General features: G+C 40.2%; 1 protein-coding gene across 1 annotated transcript in view; it reads left to right on the forward strand.

Moving 5' to 3' along the window:
• mtus2b (microtubule associated tumor suppressor candidate 2b) overlaps positions 1-23,879 on the forward strand; it is a 26,205-nt gene continuing 2,326 nt past the window's right edge. The window contains exons 1-14 of the mRNA XM_063907514.1: positions 1-147; positions 4,160-6,180; positions 6,757-6,946; positions 7,878-8,036; positions 11,913-12,020; positions 13,842-13,934; positions 14,992-15,188; positions 19,994-20,060; positions 20,471-20,685; positions 20,792-20,897; positions 20,980-21,053; positions 21,157-21,255; positions 21,360-21,479; positions 23,523-23,623. Coding sequence (XP_063763584.1) covers positions 4,864-6,180; positions 6,757-6,946; positions 7,878-8,036; positions 11,913-12,020; positions 13,842-13,934; positions 14,992-15,188; positions 19,994-20,060; positions 20,471-20,685; positions 20,792-20,897; positions 20,980-21,053; positions 21,157-21,255; positions 21,360-21,479; positions 23,523-23,623 — 2,846 coding nt within the window. The 5' untranslated portion in view covers positions 1-147; positions 4,160-4,863. The remainder of the gene's footprint in view (positions 148-4,159; positions 6,181-6,756; positions 6,947-7,877; positions 8,037-11,912; positions 12,021-13,841; positions 13,935-14,991; positions 15,189-19,993; positions 20,061-20,470; positions 20,686-20,791; positions 20,898-20,979; positions 21,054-21,156; positions 21,256-21,359; positions 21,480-23,522; positions 23,624-23,879) is intronic.

Raw genomic sequence — 23,879 nt, forward strand, 5'->3', positions numbered from 1 at the left:
TGGGCGTAGTGCTTCCTCTCCTCCCTGTTTTCCAGCGATGGTGCAGACTGTCTCTTCTTCATCACAGCCAGAGCTGGATGCGTCTTTCCCGCTTCTCGTAGTCCTCACTGTCGAGCTCTTCTCCAGAGGATTACCTGAAACTGAACGGTAAGATCTACATTTCACACCGGGTGTTTTCTGTCTATCCCTGTCAACCCCAGATATGCGCCACTGAGAATAGGATTTATTGACACTGCTGCATCTGCTGGAGGGAGACTGCGGATGGTCCTGCTGTTGGAGGTGTTTTTATTACCGATTACATTTTTAAGTCTTGTGATCAATTATTTTTGCTGTTCCATGCTCTCGAACTGGAAAGGTGAACTCGCTATATGTGGACTCACCTCAGTGTGTGCGCGTGTGTCTAGTGGGGTAAGCCCCTCGATGATGTTTTTTCACCTCTATGTTTTTTAGTTTTTTTTCAGTGTCTGTCCTAAATGCAAAAACGCCTTGTGTTTTTCCTTCCTGTTAGGGGGTCATGTGTAGATGATGCACTTTATTTGAAGAAGCTGTTAAATGAGGAACAGGTCAACGTGAGTATCAGTAACAGAGAACTGACGTATTTCTGCTGGTGTGTGTGTGTGTATAGTGACCACAGTTGTATAGTGACCACAGTTGTCCTAAAGGCCTGATTTTTGTCACTTAAGTATGATGTGACAGTGAAGTACAGAGGCCTCAATTTGGGGTTAAAGCTGATGGTGATATACTAATTTAACATGAAAGGTGTTGATGTTAAATATCAACAACAGAATTCTCTACATTTTCCAGCATGTGCGTTGCTTCTGCACCCTCTGTGCCTTCACTTGTAGGTTGTAGAGGCACACACTTTCTTTTGCTTTCTCAATGTGCTGAAGTCACAGAAGATCATGTGTAAGCTTTTGTTGGTTACACAAAGAAGTAAAGGCCACTGAGGCGTGAAAAAGGGAGGGAGACCGGTGCCTCCATTTTCATCCATCCTCAATATTTTATGAGGATTCCAGATTAAGCATTTAGTGAAGATTGGTTGACAAATGAATGCCTTGAATTCTGTGCTCCGCTCCAGATGTATGACTGCTAACAACAAAGGAGATTCATGTCTCCCTGAGAAAAAACAAGTGGTTAGAGCACACACACTCCTACACAAGTAGTGCACAGATTTCATCAGAGTCCCCGATGAAAGTCCAGCCATCATGCTGCATATCAGGAGGCAGGTAGTAGCGGGGTATGTTGCTGAACAATGGGGGGATGGTGAAACATGTTCAGGGAAGCGTGTTGTTATTATGAGCATACATTTCTTCTCCATCGTGTCAAAGCAGGAACATTATCAGCTGTTGGAACCATGAGAGGAAAGCAACCAGGGAATGTAATTTAAAAGGGGTACGAAAAAAAGGATGGCAGCGACAGGGCCAATGAAGGGAAGATCCTGCATGCGCTGTATTACAGTATGTGCTGTTAGGGTGGATGAGGCAAATGGGGTCATAAAGGAAGGGAATACTATCACTTCAGTCACTCCAAGTATTAGCACTGCACTTTTTCAGCCAGTAAGACAAGCAGAACCCCTTTTTTCTTCATCACTCTCCTTGATACTCCTAGCTCCTCAGAGATTTGTGAAGAAAAAGAGGTCAGAATGGATTAAAAAGTTTAATTATCTCAGTGATGCTTTTATATCATCCAGGATTAGAGACTGTGAAGCAGAACATTAACAGATACAATGCAAACTCTACCCACAAAAATAGAGCAAGTCAGGTCAAATAAAAAGGTGCACTAGAGAGGTTTTAAGAGACGAAATGTTATACTGTATTGATGTTACTTCCTTTTGTGTTTTTTGTCCTTAGAAAAAGTGTATAGATTCTCTAAAACCCATCAGTTTTCTTTTGTTTTATCATTGATATTGTTCACAGTTCCAAGCCCATAAGCCATATTCATCATGTCAGCCCCTGTTCTGATGAGTGTCATATGTACAGTTCTTTGTCTGTACACTTGTCTACACTGCACTGAAATCAATTTAAGAGATGGAGAGGCAATCGTTGCTGCAGCTGAAACAATCCTGTTAGCAGACAGACTGCAGTTTCTCTCTTGAAACGGGACTTCATTTGTACAATTTGTCATCTCCTGTCAGGCAACATGCTACATGTTAGAATCTTAACCAGAGCCGGATCGGTTAAATAGAATCACTGTAACTGTACTGTATTGTTAGAGACCTGATAGGGAGGCGGGGAGAGGTATTGTAGGTGTAAGGGAATCTGATTCATTGGTGTCTGCAGTGCAGGTGCTGAGACAGCATTTAGTGCAGTGTGTACTTGAAACCATACACTTATGTCTTTGGGCCCTCTTTACATCACTAGGACAAAACATAGTATCATTATTTATGCAACCAAAGGAGTTTCCCTTCCTTTTCTAAACATGCAGCAAACTTATTTATTTGATATTTTCTGCGTTGTAGGTACATTTTCAGTAGAAGGACATAAACGGTGATCAAAAAGATGAATTGGGGCAGTAATCAGTCAGGTTAAACGCCTATTCGATGATAAGTTGAACAGAAAAATGTGTTTATTCTCTCCTAAAGTGGTTTTAGGAAGGTTTTGGTTTAGCGACTGCTTAAAATATGACAAAATATTTTTGGGACATAAAATACTTATTTCAGATTACATAAGTGGAAAGAAATAGCAAATTATTTTTATTTTTGTCATGGTAACTAGCTGAACTTCACAACCAGAGCTGAATGATGATGTGTCAAGGTGGGAAAACAATGTGCAGGTAGGTGTAAGTTAAAGCTCTCTGTACTCTACAAGAGCAAGGCCACTTCATAGGTAAAATAGGTAAATTGCAGACATCTTTTATAATGTGCTTTTTGCAAAAGACATGAAGATAAACAGCTGAGATGAAGCATTGGACCATAAATGGATAATTCCAATTTATAGCTGAGTCCCAATCTGATACCCTACTGTAAATATCAGAACAAGTTAAGACACCTGCTGGCAGGTAACAATCACCGGGTTGTTTAAACAGGAAATACAGTTATAATAATCAGCAATTCATAGCCACACTCTCTTAAAATCAATATGTTCCCTGCGATGGGCTCAGTAGTCAATCCCACATTGTACTACAGACATTCATTTCAACATGTATGTATCCAATCATAGCTAATGTCGAAGAAACAGACATAAACGCCACCTGTTCGCCCCATATCACAGCGTGCTGTCATAATCACCCTCCAATACAGCTCCTCTGCAAGGATAACACAAATATGCTTCTTTTCATGTCAAATACTGACACGTTGTTGTATCACTGTCCCTGTTGAGAACATGTTCTGGGATTGGTAACATTTATGTGTTTACAGGCTTTTCAAAGCAGCAAAGACAACAGTAAGCAGTGACTGATGCAGAGGGAAAATCTAGCTGGCAAAAATCACAGTTGCAGCAGAATGTAAATGATGGTGCTATAAAAAGCTTGTGCCCCGAGACTGTTCATAGTTTCCAGAGTGAAATTCATTGTTTTTGTTGTGGAACAAATCCTTTCATAAGGCAGATACTTCTTGCTCATTCGAATGCAGGCAGTCCAGTGCTGCTGCAAGATAATTATTCAGAGATCATTATTTAAACAGAGTAACTCGATTAGAGTGCAAACTTTAGGTATAATTGGAAGGTCAGAATGTAGGTCATACTCTCCTTCTTGCAGCTCTTTCTCTTCTTTTGTCTCTTGAATACATTTTTGTTGTTCTTAAGCCTTAATTTATGGTATTTTCCTGATAAGGTCGGCAAGCTTTAATCCATCGAAGAGAAGCTTTTTGCAAGTTAACAAACTATTGAGGGTCGTCTTAGTATACTGCAATCATTCATTCTTGAATGGTTCCTGAAATGAACAGATCCAAGAACATTAGTTATGGATATTTTTTTTGCGATCTAGAGTGTGTTATTCTACTTGTTTAGTATAAAAAACAGCAACAATACATGAAATATACTTCAGATAAAATTAGAAGCAATTGGACTGAATTTCCTTTTGTAAATCAACTTCTGAAGCTTTTTATCAACATGTATGGCATGACAGCAGACAATTAAATTCCCATGTATTGTACCCTCAAAAGCTTTTCATGTCATCTGTCATTTGTTGATATTGAAATATTTTAATTTCTGTTTTTATACAGTATAGGGACCACAGATGTCATGAAGATCCATCTCCCGAATGAGACATGATATTCTACATTCTGATTATTGGCGTATTGGAAAGAGGCCCCTGCTTTCCCACTAAGAGTCTTTGATGGCTAGACAGACTTTTTAGTAGCTGATGCCATGGATGATTGATTTTTAAAGTGCTCTTGTGGCGCTGTATACTCATAGTTGTCTCCAAAATGAGCGGTCAAGGAGAGCCCTTCCGTGAGGGGGAGTTGAGAAATAACAACCAATGTTTGCTAGCTGATGGTGATGCCAACGCCAATGAGATCCAGACAGAAGATGGCCGAATGATGGCTGAATCTGGCACGATGACTGAAACAGCACAGCAGGACAAAGTCATCATCTGGGGTACAGACTCGCAGTGTGAAGACCCCGACCTGGCTGAGTTTGAGATGCTGGAGTGTCAGGAGCTGGAGGCCTACCTGGTGGAGGATGGCGAGGACTTTGTCGGGCTTTCGAGCAAAAGAAGGTTCAAGACCAGAATTCCTCCTGCAGCAAAGGTTCGGTGGACCATGTGACGGATAATAAGAGCTGGGAAGAGAAAAAGACTATTCTGCATGGAGCCAGTGAGCAGGAAACCAATGCCTCTCAGAAATCTGAGAGCAGAGAGTTGTCCAAGACTGAGTTAAGCTCGGAAACTGATGTCTTTGTGTCCTGTCTGTCCACCATTTCAAGCATGGACACTGCTATGGACACTACTGTCAGATCCCAGACAACAGACTCCTGGCACATTGCCTCTGGGCCCTACTCAACCATCTCAGAAGACTTGACTCAGACTGACAATGTCCCTGAGAGAGGCAAGGTCTCTCAGAGAGGTGATCATCACCCCCTCCCCTCAGGAGAAAGCACAATACACAGGAAAGATGTGGACATGAATTTGAATTCAACAGTTCAATCTGAGGATGTGGAATCAGAGGTACAAGTGAGCAATGGAGTTTTTATGTGTAGGGATGCCTTTGATGAGCACAGGAAAAACAATAACCAGAGAAATAAAGCAGGAAATACAATTTTAGAGGGAGAATTTGATAAAAGGAGAAGTACTGAGCACAAGAGTTTACCAACAACAAAAACATCACATGAACAAAGCAACAACAAAATGGATAAAAGCACACAAGCTGACGAGGCCCCCAATGTGAACTACAGCCCCACAAAAACAGGTACAAAGGGGACTCAGTCATCCTTTGAATCCAAAGCCATGAAGAAACAAGGATCCTTTGATAACTCGTTGAAAAAACAATACCCTCCTGAATGGAGTTTCAAAAAGCAGCCATCGTTTGAGACTTCTTTAAAGAAGCCGCCATCCTTTGAAAACTCCTTAAAAAAGCAGGGTTCTTTTGAGAACACAGTACCCTCCACTTCAAGTCTGGAGAGGAGGAAGCCATGGGGAAGCCCAAGTCGACCAGTAACTCCTACTTCCCCCAAAATAACTTCTGGTTCCCCCAAAAGACGACTGCCTGGGTCTCCAGCAAAGGTCCAGAGCATCAGGTCTCTGAGCTTCGAGCGCAGCGACTCTCCTCAGAGAGGTTTGGGTCCGACTGTCAGACCACCAGGTAAGACAGGTCTCAGCAGCTGCATCCCCAAACCTGTCACATCTCAGCAGAAAGAGCCTGAACCAAGGAGGTGTTCTTCTCCCCAGAAACCTAAAAATGTCCGTCCCAAAATAATCACCTATGTACGAAAGAATCCTCAAGCTAAACCTCAAGGGACAGAAGTCCCACTCGAAGGCTCTGCACTCCCACAAAGAATATCCTCTTACTCCAGCCCACCAGCTCAGAAGGATGCAAAGGTTGGTACTCAACCTAAATCCACGCCGGTGCTATGTTCCTCCAACCTGCTGTTTGATAAATATCGACAGGAGATGCAGAAGTCGGAGTATTATCCTCCAGGCATGGCTTCGACTGGGGTGAAACCTCCAAGCAACAACGCTCCTCAAAGGTTGAGTGGGAAGTCGGGCAGTTTTCATGAGGATATGCCAGAAAAACATCTCCAAGAGGTGAGTCATGATTACTAGTTGTTGAAGGAAAGTACTGAAATTTGAATTGACAAAAGTCAAGCTAACAAAAGCCCTTATTGCCTAACCTTTTTTTTGTTTTTTTCCCTTATGCAGCCCCTACCATGTTTCAAACCATGAAACTTAAACAGGGTTCTACAATGCTATTTGAAACTATTCTGAACCTTCTTAAAGTAAAGAAAAACAGGTTCTGTCTATAGTCTGTTACCTAACAGTAATGCTAACGATTAATGCCATAGTAGCTAAATGCTGAAAAGATCACGTTAGGTCTCTTTTATTACATTTTGAGTGTACTTGCAGGTGCTAAGTGGCTGAAATTGATGCAGACACATTTCCTGTGATACAGCAATTCTATGTTTGGGGTTTATGCACTTTTTGGCCTCATTCTTTGATTTAGGATACCAAAATTGGTGTACCAGTTCACAAATATGCAATGTTTTTTTGTAGTAATGAGTGAAATAAACTACTTTTATATTTGCATCATAACCACAGTATTTCCTGTCAGATTAAATATTTAATGTGCTGACAGTGACTGTAGTTTTTAATGTTCCTCTTCAGAATCTTTCCCAGGATGGGTGCAGTGTCTATCGCTCACCCAGAACTCTGAGGCCTCAGCTTGGGTTAGGGGCGGTCACCAGACAGCCTGCAGCCAAGACAAGAGTTCAAACAGGTCAGAGGTCAGTCCTAGTCCCAGGCCAGTCTGCTCAGGGAGCCGGAGCATCCACCCAGGGATACCAGGACCCTGCAAGTGAGACGATGATCTGCTTTAAATTCGGTTCACTGCTTAAACATACCTGTGTTGTCAGCTTATACTTATTTAGGAATGAAACCCTAAAATGGAGCATCTTTAACCAATAGACATGTTTAAAATGTTATTATTTAAGGCTAGGTGTTTATGTTGCAAAATGAATGGTTCTAAACCATAATGAAAATATCCAAGAACATTTTTTTAGAGCTTTCTCATCTGCACACTTAGCTATTCTATGCACATCACATCCTCTTCTAGTCGAGATGCAGAGAAAAATGTTGGCACGCTTAGTGATTCACCTAATTTATTTTTCCCGTGTCATGTGTTATGGAATGAGGCTTTTCACCTAAACTCTTTGAAGTGCAAAACATTTGAAGCAACGTAACACACACATCCTACCAATTTGCACTGCATATTTCTACCTCTTCACATAAATAATCTAGTCAGCTTCCACATATGGTGTCTCTTATTTCTGTCCATTTAATCATGATGAATGATAGTTGTCATAGGATTGTTTGGCTATATGTGTGTTGAATGTTGTGTCATTATTTATATGCAAGTAAATCATCTTTTTTTTTTTTAACTCACAACAATGAGAAAGTTCTTCATACGCAATCTGCAGCTGTGAAAAGTATTCATGATCCTTTAAGTTATCTTAATTCAGGTCTGTTAAGAAGTTTAGTAAAACTAAAGGGGCACAATCAGGAATAAAACTGCAGATCAAGAATGTCACAATTATTTTACCTACAATTGCCAAGTGTGATGTCATTCATGAGAATAGTTCCAATAATGAATTTAATGAAGTCATGTTTTACTTCTGCATTGCCTTTGTGTAAGTTTGTCATGAGAGCATTACATAGAAACAGAATGTGTGTCCCATACCTCAAAAGGCTCCTCAACTTTTATTGCATATTTTCTCTCTTACCTCTAGGAGAGCAAAAGAGGTCTGGTCTCCGTCCTCCAGGCTTCTCCTCCCTGCCAGCTTCCCGTCTGGCCACCCTCAGCTTTGTCCGGAGCTCCAGTGTCTCGTCTGTGTCCAGCAACCAATCAAACGACAGCAGTCACAGCGATCCCTGCCAACCCTCTCAGCGTGAGTCACAATCTATATATTTTGCATTTGAATTAGGGTTATACTGTTTTCACTACTTTAGTTTAAAATGTGTGATTCACAAAAAATATATTTAAGATGTCAGACAGTGCTCTGTCGGATTGTCCATGCTATGGTTTTATCACATCTACATCTCCTTGTTAGTTTACCAAAAGTCATGGCTGCTTCTGCTATCCTCAGTTACTATAGTAACCAACGCTCACTTCCTTTCATTTTTCATGCATTTTATCACTAGGCGCTGAAAGCTGCTGCAACACCAGGGCTGCGATAGAGAAATATTTAAGCTTAATATTTATTAAGCTTATTTTCTGCATGTATTAAAATGTCTGCTTGTAGCTGTGTTCTCCAACGCCGAGTAACAGAGCAGATAATTGGCCCCTTATTGATCATCTCCCTCCCCCTGCTGCACACTGCGGCACTCTATCCTTCATAATACTTTATTCTTGATTTAGGGAAATCTGTGCTGCTAAAATGCCCTGGAAAAGCTTTGACAGAGATGCAAGTAATGTGTCAGAATAAGCTGAAAAGTTTCTACTTACAGCTTTTTACTGATCATAAGGAGTCCATTTGTGTTCTGTTGCAACACGGAGCTACTGCAGAATAATTTGTTCATATTGCTGACTCATACTGTACCAAGCAATATCTGAAAAATGTTTACATATACTTTGAAACTAAAAAATGTTTTTCCCTCCTGCATTTTTACATTCATCCCATGATCCTGTTAAGTCACAAAGTGACACTTCTAACAGCTTTACTGAATCAATCTACTTCTACTAACGTGGTTTTACTATTAATACAAAATGTACAAAGAAACAAGAACATAAATACATCTATTCAAAACACCCAGATGAGTTGTCTAGATAAGCTTGCAATTCTTAAAGCTAAAGTGTCCCGGTGGCATCTGTACTGACTGTGCTGATATGATGATGGGTTATTGCTGTCCTTCCTTGAGTGTCACCACAATTGTTTCAGCCTAAGACTGCTGACACTGCCTTTTCCTGCTTTTCCACTGTATAAATCTGAACCCGTGGATTCAGACACTTCCTTCCGCTTCTTGTTCAGACAGGGTCCTTTCATCTGGAAAAAAAAGATAGAAGATGCTGTCTCATGCAGGATGCATCCCCTTTGCCAGTAGCAGTTTTCCCTATTTATAATCTCTGAAAGGAAAATGTGGTGGGGGCGGCGGCGGCTGCTGTATGTGTCAAAAAGAAAGCGGCAGGGTGTGGTATGACAGGATAATCTATTAAAGCTGTTTTTAACTCAGACCACCTCAGACACTTCAGACCAACCTCTCTCTTGCTGATGGATCTCCTCCACAACCTTTCACTGAAGTCAAGTGAGATAATGGTCTTTCCGCTTCAGATTCACCCTGTAAAAGTCTCCAATGTACACTTTCCTGGGTTATTTTGTAGTATTTCTAAAACTGATTCATAAGAAAACACATTGCCATTGTGTACATTGTAGTCTGTGTTATATTGAGGACAGATTTGCTGTGTTGTTATCAGCTGCTTTAGTGAATAGTTCTACCTGATAGGAGACTGGCAGCTTGCATGGAGGTATTTCCCCCTCAGGCTGTAGGTGCAGACGGTGATGCTTCATTAGAATGCCAGTGTTTGCCTTTAATGCAGCCACATTCACCAGAGATGCGCTTTAATAAAATATTTGGGCTGAGTGCATCCCTCCATTATGAGCACCAGGACACTCGTGACGTATCAAACTAACTGTCCAGTTAGCTCAGTGAGTGCACTCAAGGCAAGATACAAGATTGATTTTGGTGTTGGCACTACAGTGTGTGTGTCAGTAGTACTCACGGTGGATAACTGTTTAAGTGCACCCGAAGATACTTTAAAGGTTGTTTTGTATTAGTATTAAAACATATATATATATAATTGAATATAAAATGTACAGAAACATTTCCAGATATTCTTTTTTTCTTATTTTTCTTCATTGTAAAGTGAATATAATTACATTTTGGACTGTTGGTCACACAAAACAAGCCATTTGAAGGGTGCCCTTGATCCCTGACATTTCATAGACATGGTATCGCAGCTAGAGACTATGTATATTTTACAAATTCAACTTTATGCGATGCTAACCAGTTCTTTCACAACCGTGGAAGCAGCTCAAATCTCTTTGGCATGTTATGAATAATAAGCCTCTTCTCCTGCGGATCAATCCCTCAGCCCTGTGATGACTAGCAAAAATAAGCAACCAGTCACAATTTTCTCTCTCTTTTCTCAAGAGGAGTTCTGATGTGTTACAGTGTCGACCAATTTCAGTTACAAACCAATTTCTAACTCCAAGCTATTAAAATTGCTTTTGTTATTTAGTCATTGTCTGTCTTAAAAGTATCTTAAGGGATTTCTCAAATTACAATAAAACAGAGTTCACATTGGTTGTCTGCAGTCTTATCTCACGTCACATGATTGTTCTGTCCCTTCCTTTTGGATAAAAATAATTTGAGAACATGATAAAAACGACTAAGCACTTGATATTTCTGTAATATCAGTCTGAAAGTGTGTATTTGCAGTATTTGCACCACACAGGCCAGACAGCTCAATTAAAAATACACTAGATTGAGAGGAATAATTGAGAATTTATAAATACAAAAATCTTAATTAAAAAGTGCACAATCAGTAGATAAAAAGAAAAGCATGATTGCAAATCCAAAGCAAAATGCTTGTGTTTAAAATGTTTGTTCTCACTTGAGTCCTTCTTGCCTCTGGTGTAACACTGGGAATGGATTTGTACTTTACATGCAGGTTAAAAACATAAATTCAGCAGTGTGAGTCAGCCTCCAGCCGTGTCCTTCAGCCAATCCACTTCTTGGCTCGGCTTCAAATAATCATCTGCTGACTCTCCCAGGTGAATATGCTGCAGAGAGGAGAGCTATCCCACTTGAGGTTTCACACAAGCCCTGGGGATGTTGTCATCAAAAGTCATTTCACTACTTTAAATGTATTAATATTTTACTGCAAAATACATCTTGTTCTTTCATCTGTGATTTTAGCATCATTAATAAAGTGTATTTATTTTTTTTTCAAGGGCACAAACCTGTCCTTCCTTCCTATATGAGTGCTGAGCCACCTATAGGTGCTGCATGTGTCCGCAGTGTTATTGATTGAGGAGCTGAATATTTCATGAAAAGTAAATGGAGCTATCCGCATTCGCTTACACTGACAAAGTAAAGCTAAATGCAGATGTTTTAAATAGTGCTTGAATCCTTGAGTTTATCCTTAGAACTGTTGTAAAAGAAAACAACAACGTATGACAACGAGAATTTGCCTGTACGTGTGGTGGGGGAGCTTTAATCTTGGTGATGTGTTTCTGTTGGAGTACTCCCTGGTACAGCCTAATTTTTTCTAAGAATCAAAGCCTTTCATTTTTTCAAAAAGCTTGGGGCGTAATAACTGTTATTAATAATTAAGATGTTTGCAACATGCTGCTGCTTTGCTAGTCTTGATTAATTTGCAGTTCAGGAAAGAAAAACTCTCTAAGGAAAGTCAATAAGCTCCCCATACTTGATCGTGAAAAGGTAAATGCAAGGAGTAAAGGTCCGACGATCCTTATTAGGTCAGTGAGAGGTGATAGACAGAGGTGTCAGTAGCAGTAACAAAATATGCTTTTTTAATTTTCGAAAGGGATTTACTGTAGGTAATTTACTGCATGCATTAATGGTACAAATGATTACTACATCACAAATTAATGCTACAAAGCCTCCATCCCACAGGGATTCTTTTTTCTTTTTCTTTTGAGTTCATATGGCACAGTAATGTGTCACACAACAAACTAAGAAATAAGAAATATGTAACCTTTTAAATGTTGACTTAGTTCTCTGACATCTTTCGTGCTCTGCAGATCATGGCAGTGGCAGCGATGACACACCTCAGCACAATGCCACTCAGCCTCCCCCCGCCCCCAGCCTGCAGCGCCGCAGTGTGCCCCCACAGTGCTGTTCTCCGCTCGGTACGTAGCCTTCAGAAACAAGGGTCCACTTCTCAATTTTTATGTGTATGGTATGTTGGATGTGTTGAAGATAACATCATCGTGCTGCTGTTTCAACCACCCCCCATATCAAGGTTACGCTGTCCTGCGATCACATGACCCTTGAGAAATGATGCCTAAATGGCTTAGTTGACTTTTTATTGAGGTGTTGATTTTCCTAGGTCTCTTATCTGTAATAAAAATAAAAATACAATTGTGAGATTCTAACCATGAGGAAAAAGTCAATTGTCTTGCTTCCTTCACGAAAATCTAACACGTGGTTTTTGTCAGGGCATTTTCATTTGTGTTTGCTAAAATATGACCATTAACCATTGCCGCTCTAAGGTTCTCTGAAGAAAATAGTAGCATGGTTGTCTCTGCATGTATTTAAACATGATTATTATAATTATTTATCTTGACCTTTAGCACAAAATAATCCTTAACATACTTTAAAGACAAAAAGGAGAATCCTCTTCTTTTTTATCCCTGTGTTTCAATAAATAAAAAAAACAAGACCTCTAAATTGAGCTGGAAGAATTTGAAGCTGAGTTGGAACCACAAAGCATCTTCATGGTGATAAGATTTTATAGCACCACACCACAGCATGATTGATTGTTCCCCCTGACAGGCGCGTCACGCCCAGTGTTCATTTCCCTTTCCCAGTGAGGGATATTACTTTAGATTAAAAAAAGCAATACAACATGAAACATAATTAACCTATAAAAGTGTTCCCTGCTGTAATGTATTTGACTGTTGCTTTGTATTGCAACACATCGGTGATACAGTACCATATAGTACTCCCTCTCTGCTGATGTAGGTGTCTTTGTTGTTGGTTGGTGCACCTCTTGGCCTGTGTTAGCACCTTTACAGTCAATATGGAGTATCAGCACCATCCAGTGGCACAGAGTGTATTTCAGTGTGAGTCAGGAGCATCTCACCCTCCTGCCACAGAGCCTGCGTGCACAAGTGGAGCAGTGACTCCAGCTAGTGGTCACTGACCTTAGCACACTGTCCCTCACTTAAACACTTTGTCAACTGGAACAGCGGCAGTTCGGTTTTAAACGTCTAGACCAACGATTGATTTCACCTTCTCTGATGGTGTCATTAGGACAGTTTAAAGGTCAGAAGAATTTGTGTTTCCCATGTCGAAATAAAATATTGGAAAGTTAAAAAAATAAACATAGTTTTATGGGTTATACTATGTCATGTTTTTTCTCTTCATACCAATTTACAGAAATACGTGAGTGAACAAATTCATCTAAGCAAATTATGGCTACCACACTAATGGAAATATTAATCTGATTTCACCTCAGTTAAATTATAGTTCCATATTGTCTTTTATTCTGTTTATTTATATTAATGTTTATTATTTAAAATATATATTTTCTTTAAAGATTTAAAGATGTTTTAAGATATAGTTTAATTTTCAAAATGTGTACCAAAAGTACCTTGTTTTCATGTTTATTGGATTACAATCATTTGTGGCCCTTTTATTTTTAAGCAACATTTGAAAACTACCTTCGGTAGCAAGTCAAAGGGAACCTAATTTAATCTGCTTTGCATACATGCAATAAATAATCATAGACATAGGTCATCATTTCTAAACTTACATGTTTTGCATGTAGAATCTCAGTCTTACCGTAAATGTGAGATAAGTACAAAATATCAATGGCTTCTTATAAAGGGATGTGCATAAAATAGAAAATACTGTAATATGAACAAATCTTTATGAGAGAAAACAGGTGTATTTCTTCAGTTTCAAATATATTATATAACATATGAACATGTCTCTTTACTACGCAGCCTCTAGGAGAGAGATGCAGAAGGACATGGAGGCTGCACCAAAGTCCTCCCCTAAAAGATGTGCTGTGGTTTCACCAAAGCCACAGTCCCCTGGTGAGTCTTACAATAATTAGTGTTAATGTAAATACAGATTGTATGCTCACACAGAATGTATCTGATAATGTATGTTTAGTTTGCTCCAAAGTGGTACAAAGGGAGTAAAGCAGCAGTCGCAATACTGCAGCACCATCAGTTGCTACTATACCTCTCTCTCTCTCTCTCTCTCTCTCTCTCTCTCTCTCTCTCTCTCTCTCTCTCTCTCTCTCTCTCTCTCTCTCTCTCTCTCAAAACTCTTCATTACACAAGACCCATGGCAACCTGCTGTTGTCATAGCAACAAGCTACAGGAGCAGTAATGCTGGGATGGCTCTTTCAGTAGCGATTCCTGCTGGGTCAGATTACCACAACCAGTCAGCATTTGTCCTTTTCCCAGAGAGCACACAGACAGATTAACAGCTGTGTAGAGTTCCAGTTCATTTTCAGATACTGCTCACATGATGTGCGCAGGTTTTCCCATTGGGTGTTAAGGGTGATAAGGAACAGGGCTCATTGGTCGGAGCAGTGAGATGACTTGAGTAACAGAAAGACCATTTTCCTCCAGGTGGGAGGATATGAACCACTGTGGCTTAAACCAATCAGTGCTTTCTTTCTACACTACGAGAGTATATATCAACTGCTAATAATATCTGCATTGTAAATCAAATTGTTTAGTATAGCTATTGGATAATGATCAATGTTAATGTTGTTTTTGCCTATTTATTATTTACTTAAGGTCAAAAATAAGAGGAGGAATATTGTTTCAAAGAAAGTCATTAGTCAACACAAAACACAATATTTCAGTATACAGTGATATACAACTTAACAAGAACACTAAGAGTGAGAGTAGCTAATAATAGGCCGTATACTGAACATTACTTATTGTAATGTTTGTAATTTATACTCTGGTTCACTACTGGCTGGTTCAAAAATGGTAGAAGAAATGGTTGATTACTGCTAATACAATTCATATGGTATGCTTGATAATAGCAGTGTCCTTGTTTTTCACATCTAGTCTATTATAAGTGAAAATATCTCAATTAATTTTTTTGTACTCCTGCTCTCTGTTTCTTTAGTTCAGGGTAGGACAGCAGCAGTTCACAGCGCTGTCCGGACTGACCGGGCCCAGGAGATGGACCGGGTTCTGATCCAGCAGCTGCGGGAGCGCTGTGAGCAGCAGGACCTGCAGCTGCAGAGCCTTCAGGCCCAGCTAAAGAAAGCCTCTCTGTGCCTGGATGTTTTCAGCATCACTACCCAGCATTTTTGCATCAAGGTAGGCTACTACCTACAGTGCTCTGTGACCTCAGCGGGGTTGACAGGCATACAATATTGGTCTTGCCTTCACTGTGAGAGCCCGATTAAAGAATCAGAATCAATCCTGAATTGAAAACAGCTAGTCCCATTCCTTCTAACATCTATTTAAAGGTGCCATAGAATGGAAAACTGTATTTACCTTGGCATAGTTGAATCTGGATGTTCAGAAGGGATAGTTTTTGAGAGATTTAAAGATATTTAATATCAATTGTTTTTTAATAGTCAAGGTCAAACCAGCCCTTGTTTGCAGTTTGTGGAACAAAAGCATAACTTGACAAGATACATTTCACATTCATCATGATGGGTGTGAATTTGCTTGTTGGTTTTCATGCCACAAGGAATAACAGTAATAGGGGTTCACTTTAGCATCTAGATTAAAGAATAATGGAATGCTTTATTTCGGTAGTAGGCTAAACATGAAAAACATAAAGGGTCTTTTTAAGGAAAAAAAAAATCCTGTATATATATTTCATCTTTTGCTCATATCAAAAGTTTGCATCCCAGTTAATCTTGCTGTTGCAGGCATGTTACAGGCTAATACATACTGCCCAGTGTTAAAAACTAGGAAGGGGAAGCTGCTGTAAGCTTCAGAATGCAACTACAAAGCACTTTGCACCAATAACACCTGCAGCATCTGGCTTTTGTTGTCAGCTTTACTTTGTTCACATAGCCTGTCACTTTGAATACGTTGATAATACCTACAAAGCAGCAGAATGTGTCAGTAAAATGTGTGAGGAAGATGTGGGGAAATGCAAATGGTGTTTTCCGGTTTTAAAAAAAAGGAATTATGTTTGATGTATAATGGCTTTTCATACTTTCATTGTGCAAATTATCATGCATTCAAAAGAGCTAGGTTGGCCTTTCATGTCAGGTCTGTCCTAGAACTGCTGGATGGTCAAGTGAACGGAATATGAACACATTTCTTATTCGTTTTAAATATCTCAATTGGTACGTCTCAAACGTATTTTGCTGTTGTGTAAGTTATTCACTGCTGTTGGTGTGTATTGTGCGTCTCGCAGATGGATGAAGCTCTTGTTTCTTGCCCTTTCCTGGTCCTCTGCCTCCATTTCCCAGCACCACCCATGGGTTGTGCTAAACATTAGGAGATCATATATGAGATTAGAGCTGCCGGCCTGTGCCTCGCGGTGCTATGACTGAGACTGATTGTCTAATGGGAAGAGTACTCTAAGGTCGGAGACAGCTGGGTTGCCCTTTAAAATGTTCCTATCATTGGATTTGCAATCCCTTATAATGATTAAAGGGCAGTGTGGGTGATCTTTTAGATGTATAGACCATAAATACTAGATAATTTAAGTTCCTGTACAATGTTTTTCAATGTCTTCCTGTAGCCTGTCCTTCAGCACCACTGTTGTTCATTATTGGTCTCTGTTCTGGATTTTTAGATGTTTACAAGCAGTATGGAGAAAAACAAAATATCACAACATATCACATACTTAAATATCCATACTGTGACAATATTGTAGGGGGGGCTACTTTCACAAAATACTAAATACTAAAAAAAAAATGTTATTGAGTGGATTAAATGACTTAGTGGTTAAAAGCAAATGATATAACAGCTAGGACAGTATGTACAGTTCATTGTGTTACATCACTTTACAGTAATGCAGCTTTTTAGAGACACATATTTGACACTACGATATCCCGACATACGGTCTCATAACACACTATCATTATAGTGTTGATATATTGCCCAGACATGGGGAGTGTTTGTTGTTGCAAGAAACTTTACATCCAAAGCTACTATTTGCTCAATCAATATTCAATATTTATTAAGCTTATTTTCTGCATGTATTAAAATGTCTGCATGTAGCTGTGTTCTCCAACGCCGAGTAACAGAGCAGATAATTGGCCCCTTATTGATCATCTCCCTCCCCCTGCTTCTCCGGCTCCAATCGTTTTGTTTTTTCTCAAAGATGCAAAAGCCTGTGCATGTGTGTGTGTTGCTCGCTGCCATGCGAGTAAATGTAATACTGGGCGTGTTGGTGGGGGATTGAGGGGAGGGCAGGCAGGCAGATCTGGGCAGGGCTGGCAGTCTTTGTTCCAGCAGGGATAAACGCCGGTCGCAAACCAGGACACAAGGTGAGGCTTCGGTCTTCCCTTCTCTCCTCCCCTCTCCTTCCCTTGCCTGGTTACCTCCCCCTCTGTCTCTCTTTCTGTATCTTTCTGGCACTCACATCTGCCACTGCTGCCTCCTCAGTGGGCTCAGGGATGCTGCTGTCTGCTAGCATAGAATGGGCCATTGCTGCTGTAGGCTCCATATCCTCCCTCTGTGCTTCCTGGACCGAACGGTAAAGACAGTACATCTTCTGCAGGCAGCAGGCTAGCACCGATGGATTCCTTTTCTATATGTGTGGTTGTGCGCATGTGTGTTTAGTGAGTGGGGGGGGGTCTGAGTGCTTCTGTCTATGTGAGCGTTACATTCAGTTGTTTCCTGGAGACAGAGCAGGAGAACAAAGTGTAAAGCTGTGCATGATTATGCTGAGTCAAAGCAGGCTTGTCTGTTGCACTGTCAATCTATCTTTTCTCTCAGAGTTTGAGGCATTACATAACATGTTAATAATGCTCTGCTATAACCTTACACTTGTTTTCTATGTTGCTGTGTACATTGTGTCCTAACTCTATGTGATGGAGTAATCTGGGTGATCACATGTTATTGAATGCATAGGGGTGCTCTTCCTCAGGATGTCTAAGTGACATGTTTACCTGATGTTGCTGAATGTATAATCTACAAGAAATCACATTTTACGTTTTCAGCTTCCTGTTTGCTTACCAGAGCCTGACAACATTCAAATCCAAACAAAAAAGCAGCTGCTCCTTGGGAGGTTTTTTTTTATGTTACACTGAAACTGGATAGATGTGTAGGGGCAGATCTTGGAGAAGGCACTTAACTCATTACAGTATCTCATGGAAAATGAGCACAAAAGTTACAATAAAAAGCCATGTTTATTGTTTTCCAGAAAGGGACACAGCTCAAATGTCTAGTCAATAGACACAAAAAGATAAAAATCTTTATTTGATAAGCCATTTTATAATCTGTGAGGAATCAAGGAAACATAAGCTACTGTAGGACTTTAGCTAACCTAACATTTGATCAGGAACCACCAAAATAATCAACAATGTCATCGATAATGGAATAATCAGTTGCAGCCCTGAACATTTATTAAGGTACCTCTTTGAGGGCTGAATATCAGATAGGAGAATTAGGATTCATGTCACACAACTCCCTGGAGAACTTAATAGGAGGGGCGTTGCAGCCAGAGGGAATGATGGGTAGGAGCAGAGGTGGAGCTGAGGAGTATTAAATGGAAAAAAGCAACTGACCATCCTTCATCCCTCATGAGCTCATGGCATTTTCTCCCTGATGATTGTATACTCCAAGTAAAACCTCTTAAAGGATGACATCATTACTGCAGAGACATACTGTGTACTCTATCATACATATTTCACCCTCTGCTCTCTGTGTCTCTTTCTTTGTTTCTCATAAGCACTGCTTTTTGATCTCTGATCTGTCTCTGAGCAACAGTGTGCATTACTATCTCACTGCGTATTTAGAGTTTGGATCAATAGCTATTGAGTGTATGGTGTGTCTTCCTCTGTGAGCAATAGGTGCTCTGAGTGTGTCACATAGTATGAATCCCCAGTGTACACCATAAAGCATTTAATGTAAGCATAGAGGAATAGTTTGCATGTTTTCAAGTTGGGTTGTATGATGTACTTTTTCAGCCAGTGTATTACCAGAAAATGACAAGTGGCACGCCCACAGTTTGGAGAAACCAACCACAGTAGGGGTTCAAAACCATATACTGCTGTGGATGGAGGCAGCAGCAAAACTTAAAGGTGTCATACGAACAGGCCCACTTAAAAAAATGTTTAAGTATAATAATCTATATTTAGAATAGTTTCATTTGGAAGTCCTATCTGCCTGGGAACAGAAGACCTGATGCAAAATAGCAATATTCCTTCAAAGAACACTGAACGTCAACGATGCATCAATCAGTTTGTGTTTGTTATTTTGTGACATTGGTGAATCTGAAGTAATTCCTTAAAACACCAGAATGAGAATAACGCAAAGAAAATACCCAATTGTGGCAGCGGTAGATCAACAAACTGTGTTCTGGCTGGTTAGGGCTTTCTTTCTTATGGCTCCACAGTAGTGCATTGCTTCCCTGCTCCTCCTGTCTGCTTCTTCTAACTGGGGGTATGCCAACTGTCATGTACTGTAAATACGTAATATACTTACTATGGAAAAGAAACAACCCCACTTTTAACAATCCTCACTTACCTTTAATTATGAGACTCTTAACACTGATCAGATTGTGGTGTTGCAGAGAAAGTACTGTCATTTGCATGTCTCATTATAAACATGAATAATATAAACCATGTTGCTATCATTCCTCATGTGTCTTGCTCAACTATGATCTGCGAGCACAAGGCAGCATATTATTTTTTCATCAAAATATTATCAAAAGTACAGTACACTGCAGCTGTATACTGTATGACCTTTACTCCTAATGCACATGTTCCTGCTTACATTTTGATTTCAAAATGCCGTATTCCCTTAGAGTTCCTGGGTTCCAACCCAGGAGATTTTTCCCCTGGTAACTAATTATAATGAACCAAAACATTCTTATTAATAATGTTACATCAATGTTAAGCTTTCAGGCTTGCAGTGTCACTGTAGGTGTGTGTACATTTATTTGTACATTTCTGAGATGTTCAATACTTTATGTGTTTCCGTTTCAGAGTGAGAGTGCCGTTGTGAAGGAGAGGGAACTGTCCCTGGAGCTCGCCAGAATCAGGGATGAAGTGGGTAAGTGGGATACAGCATGACAGATATGGCACCGCAGGGAGGAGCAAAGCGGTGAGTCACTCACTGCTCTCTGCATGACGTATGATACAGTATACTCACACAGGGAATGGTCTGGATTTGGCTGACCATAACTCCATAAAGCAGACACTGTCCTGCCCTGTTATAATTGTTTCATATTGAACTTTTGAACAAACTGTGAATACTACAGGATTTTTAATTGATGTTTTTTTTTTCACCAATATTTTTCAAATAATTGGCATAAAGAGAAAGAAGTTGGAAAAATTTCCAACATATACTAAATAAATACTTTGCCAATTTTACAACTCCAAACTATTTTATGAACATGTCACCTGTAAAGACCCGAACTTGGACCCGGTGAAACCAACTGATCTGTTATCTGTTTTTTCCAGCTTTCAGTGTTGCACACTGGGAGCAACTGCAGCAGGAGAAGGAGAAACTGGAGCGGCGCTTCAAATCTGAGCTGCAGGGATTGCGGGCTCAGCAGCAGAAGGAGCTGGGAGTGCTGGAGGAGCGGCTGAAGGCGCAGCACCAGGCCGAGGCCAAGAGCCTGCAGGCCCAACAGAGAACCGAGCTCCAGGAGCTGCGGAAAAAACAGCGAGAGCAGGTGTGTGTGCTTAGATAAAGACTGGATATAAGATGGACACTTGTGTCCAAATATAAAGTGAAAACCTATTTTACAGAAAAAGATCATTTCTCATGTGTCTCTCTAGATTGAGGAGATGAGTGAGGACCATGAGTCTTCCTTGATGGAGATGGAGACGGCTCACAACGACACTCTGGCCACTCTGCAGGAGGAGCATGCCAGGACCGTGAAGAGTAAGCGCCACGTTTTACCCTGTGATCTCCTCTACTGAATCACACTTAAAAGAAATAATATAATATGTTTTACTTAAATCAGATCTGAAGATGGCCCATGAACAGCAGACCAAATCTCTAGAAGAAGACTTTCAAAAGATCAGACTGTCACTGCAGGTAAACAGTCCTCACAAATGATATTAAACATGGGGAGAATACATTATCTTACATTTGTAGTTGGTGACAGTAACTAACATTTTAATATGTGTCTTGTCACCAGGATCAGGTGGACACGCTGACGTTTCAGAATCGCAGTCTAAGAGATCGAGCCAAGCGCTTTGAAGAGGCTCTACGCAAGAGCACTGATGAGCAGATAGTGGTAACCGCTGCATGACAAATTAACTGGATAATATCTGCTGGTTTTGTGAAGTGGTTTTAAAGACTTGTGTGTTTTTTTTCACTCATGTTGTCTGCTGTTGCCAGGATGCGTTGGCACCGTACAAACACATTGATGAGGACCTGAAGAGTCTGAAAGAGGTGCTGGAGATGAAGAATCAACAAATTCATCAACAGGAACAAAAGATCTCAGAACTGGAGAAAATAGTAGGCTTCAAATTCGATGTCTAGCTTCTGTTTGATTTAGCTGCAATTTAAAATTACACATAGATTGTTGTGTAAGATAAAGATATCAAACATTTTCATGATGTACCCTGCTATTCATTAATAATTTTTTTTGTATGACATACTATACTATGACACAAACATGATACAAAGATGGTATACCATGACTTTTAATGACAACATTTTATAAAATATTTTATGACGTACTTTGCTTTCACTTATTTTATTGCAAACTTTATAAAATATTTGTTTTACAATACAATACAGTGGGGCAAAAAAGTATTTAGTCAGCCACCAATTGTGCAAGTTCTCCCATTAAAAAAGATGAGAGAGGCCTGTAATTTTTATCATAGGTATACCTCAACTATGAGAGACAAAATGAGAAAAAAAAATCCAGAAAATCACATTGTCTGATTTTTAATGAATTAATTTTCAAATGATTGTGGAAAATAAGTATTTGGTCAATAACAAAAGTTCATCTCAATACTTTGTTATATACCCTTTGTTGGCAATGACAGAGGTCAAACGTTTTCTGTAAGTCTTCACAAGGTTTTCACACACTGTTGCTGGTATTTTGGCCCATTGCTCCATGCAGATCTCCTCTAAAGCAGTGATGTTTTGGGGCTGTCGCTGGGCAACACGGACTTTCAACTCCCTCCAAAGATTTTCAATGGGGTTGAGATCTGGAGACTGGCTAGGCCACTCCAGGACCCTGAAATGCTTCTTACGAAGCCACTCCTTCGTTGCCCTGGCGGTGTGTTTGGGATCATTGTCATGCTGAAAGACCCAGCCACGCTTCATCTTCAGTGCCCTTGCTGATGGAAGGAGGTTTTCACTCAAAATCTCACGATACATGACCCCATTCATTCTTTCCTTTACACGGATCAGTCGTCCTGGTCCCTTTGCAGAAAAACAGCCCCAAAGCATGATGTTTCCACCCCCATGCTTCACAGTAGGTATGGTGTTCTTTGGATGCAACTCTGCATTCTTTCTCCTCCAAACACGACGAGTTGAGTTTTTACCAAAAAGTTCTATTTTGGTTTCATCTGACCATATGACATTCTCCCAACCCTCTTCTGGATCATCCAAATGCCCTCTAGCAAACTTCAGACGGGCCTGGACATGTACTGGCTTAAGCAGGGGGACACGTCTGGAACTGCAGGATGTAAGTCCCTGGCGGCGTAGTGTGTTACTGATGGTAGCCTCTGTTACTTTGGTCCCAGCTCTCTGCAGGTCATTCACTAGGTCCCCCCGTGTGGTTGTGGGATTTTTGCTCACCGTTCTTGTGATCATTTTGACCCCACGGGGTGAGATCTTGCGTGGAGCCCCAGATCGAGGGAGATTAGCAGTGGTCTTGTATGTCTTCCATTTTCTAATAATTGCTCCCACAGTTGATTTCTTCACACCAAGCTGCTTACCTATTGCAGATTCAGTTTTCCCAGCCTGGTGCAGGTCTACAATTTTGTCTCTGGTCTCCTTTGACAGCTCTTTGGTCTTGGCCATAGTGGAGTTTGGAGTATGACTGTTTGAGGTTGTGGACAGGTGTCTTTTATACTGATAACGAGTTCAAAAAGGTGCCATTAATACAGGTAACGAGTGGAGGACAGAGGAGCCTCTTAAAGAAGAAGTTACAGGTCTGTGAGAGCCAGAAATCTTGCTTGTTTGTAGGTGACCAAATACTTATTTTACCGAGGAATTGAACAATTAATTCATTAAAAATCCTACAATGTGATTTCCTGGATTTTTTTTTCTCATTCTGTCTCTCATAGTTGAAGTGTACCTATGATGAAAATTACAGGCCTCTCTCATCTTTTTAAATGGGAGAACTTGCACAATTGGTGGCTGACTAAATACTTTTTTGCCCCACTGTATATAACCTGTAAGTGTACTATAAACCCCAGTAGATACAATATGTCTCCATTGTAAAGCCGCACAATTGTCATTTTAGCCTGTTTTACCTGTAATATGATATCATACATCATTTAAAGAATTTAATGTGGTGCATCTTTCTCCTGTGTTTTTGAGCAGGCTGAAAAGAATGTGTACCTGGAGGAGAGAGTACAGGTGTTACAGCAGCAGAATGAGGACCTGAAGGAGAGAATACACAAGAACCTAGCTGTGTCCAGGTCAGATAAGCATGCCAGTGAACATTTAAATCTTAGCTCATACCTGTAGAAGTGAATGTAAGTGGACTTAAGATGGCACATTAATACAATTAAAACAAGTAGATGCTGAAATCTTTAATTCTGCTGCCAAAAATCAGCATCTTGTCAAAATGTTAAGCTGTTAAAATAATGACATTGCAGTTTGAATTGTCTGATTGCTGCATTTGAAAGAAATACTTTGCTAGTAATTTATATTTTCCTGCCGCTCTTCTTTCTC

This window comes from Eleginops maclovinus, chromosome 18, assembly GCF_036324505.1.
Source record: "Eleginops maclovinus isolate JMC-PN-2008 ecotype Puerto Natales chromosome 18, JC_Emac_rtc_rv5, whole genome shotgun sequence".
Lineage (NCBI taxonomy): Eukaryota > Metazoa > Chordata > Actinopteri > Perciformes > Eleginopidae > Eleginops > Eleginops maclovinus.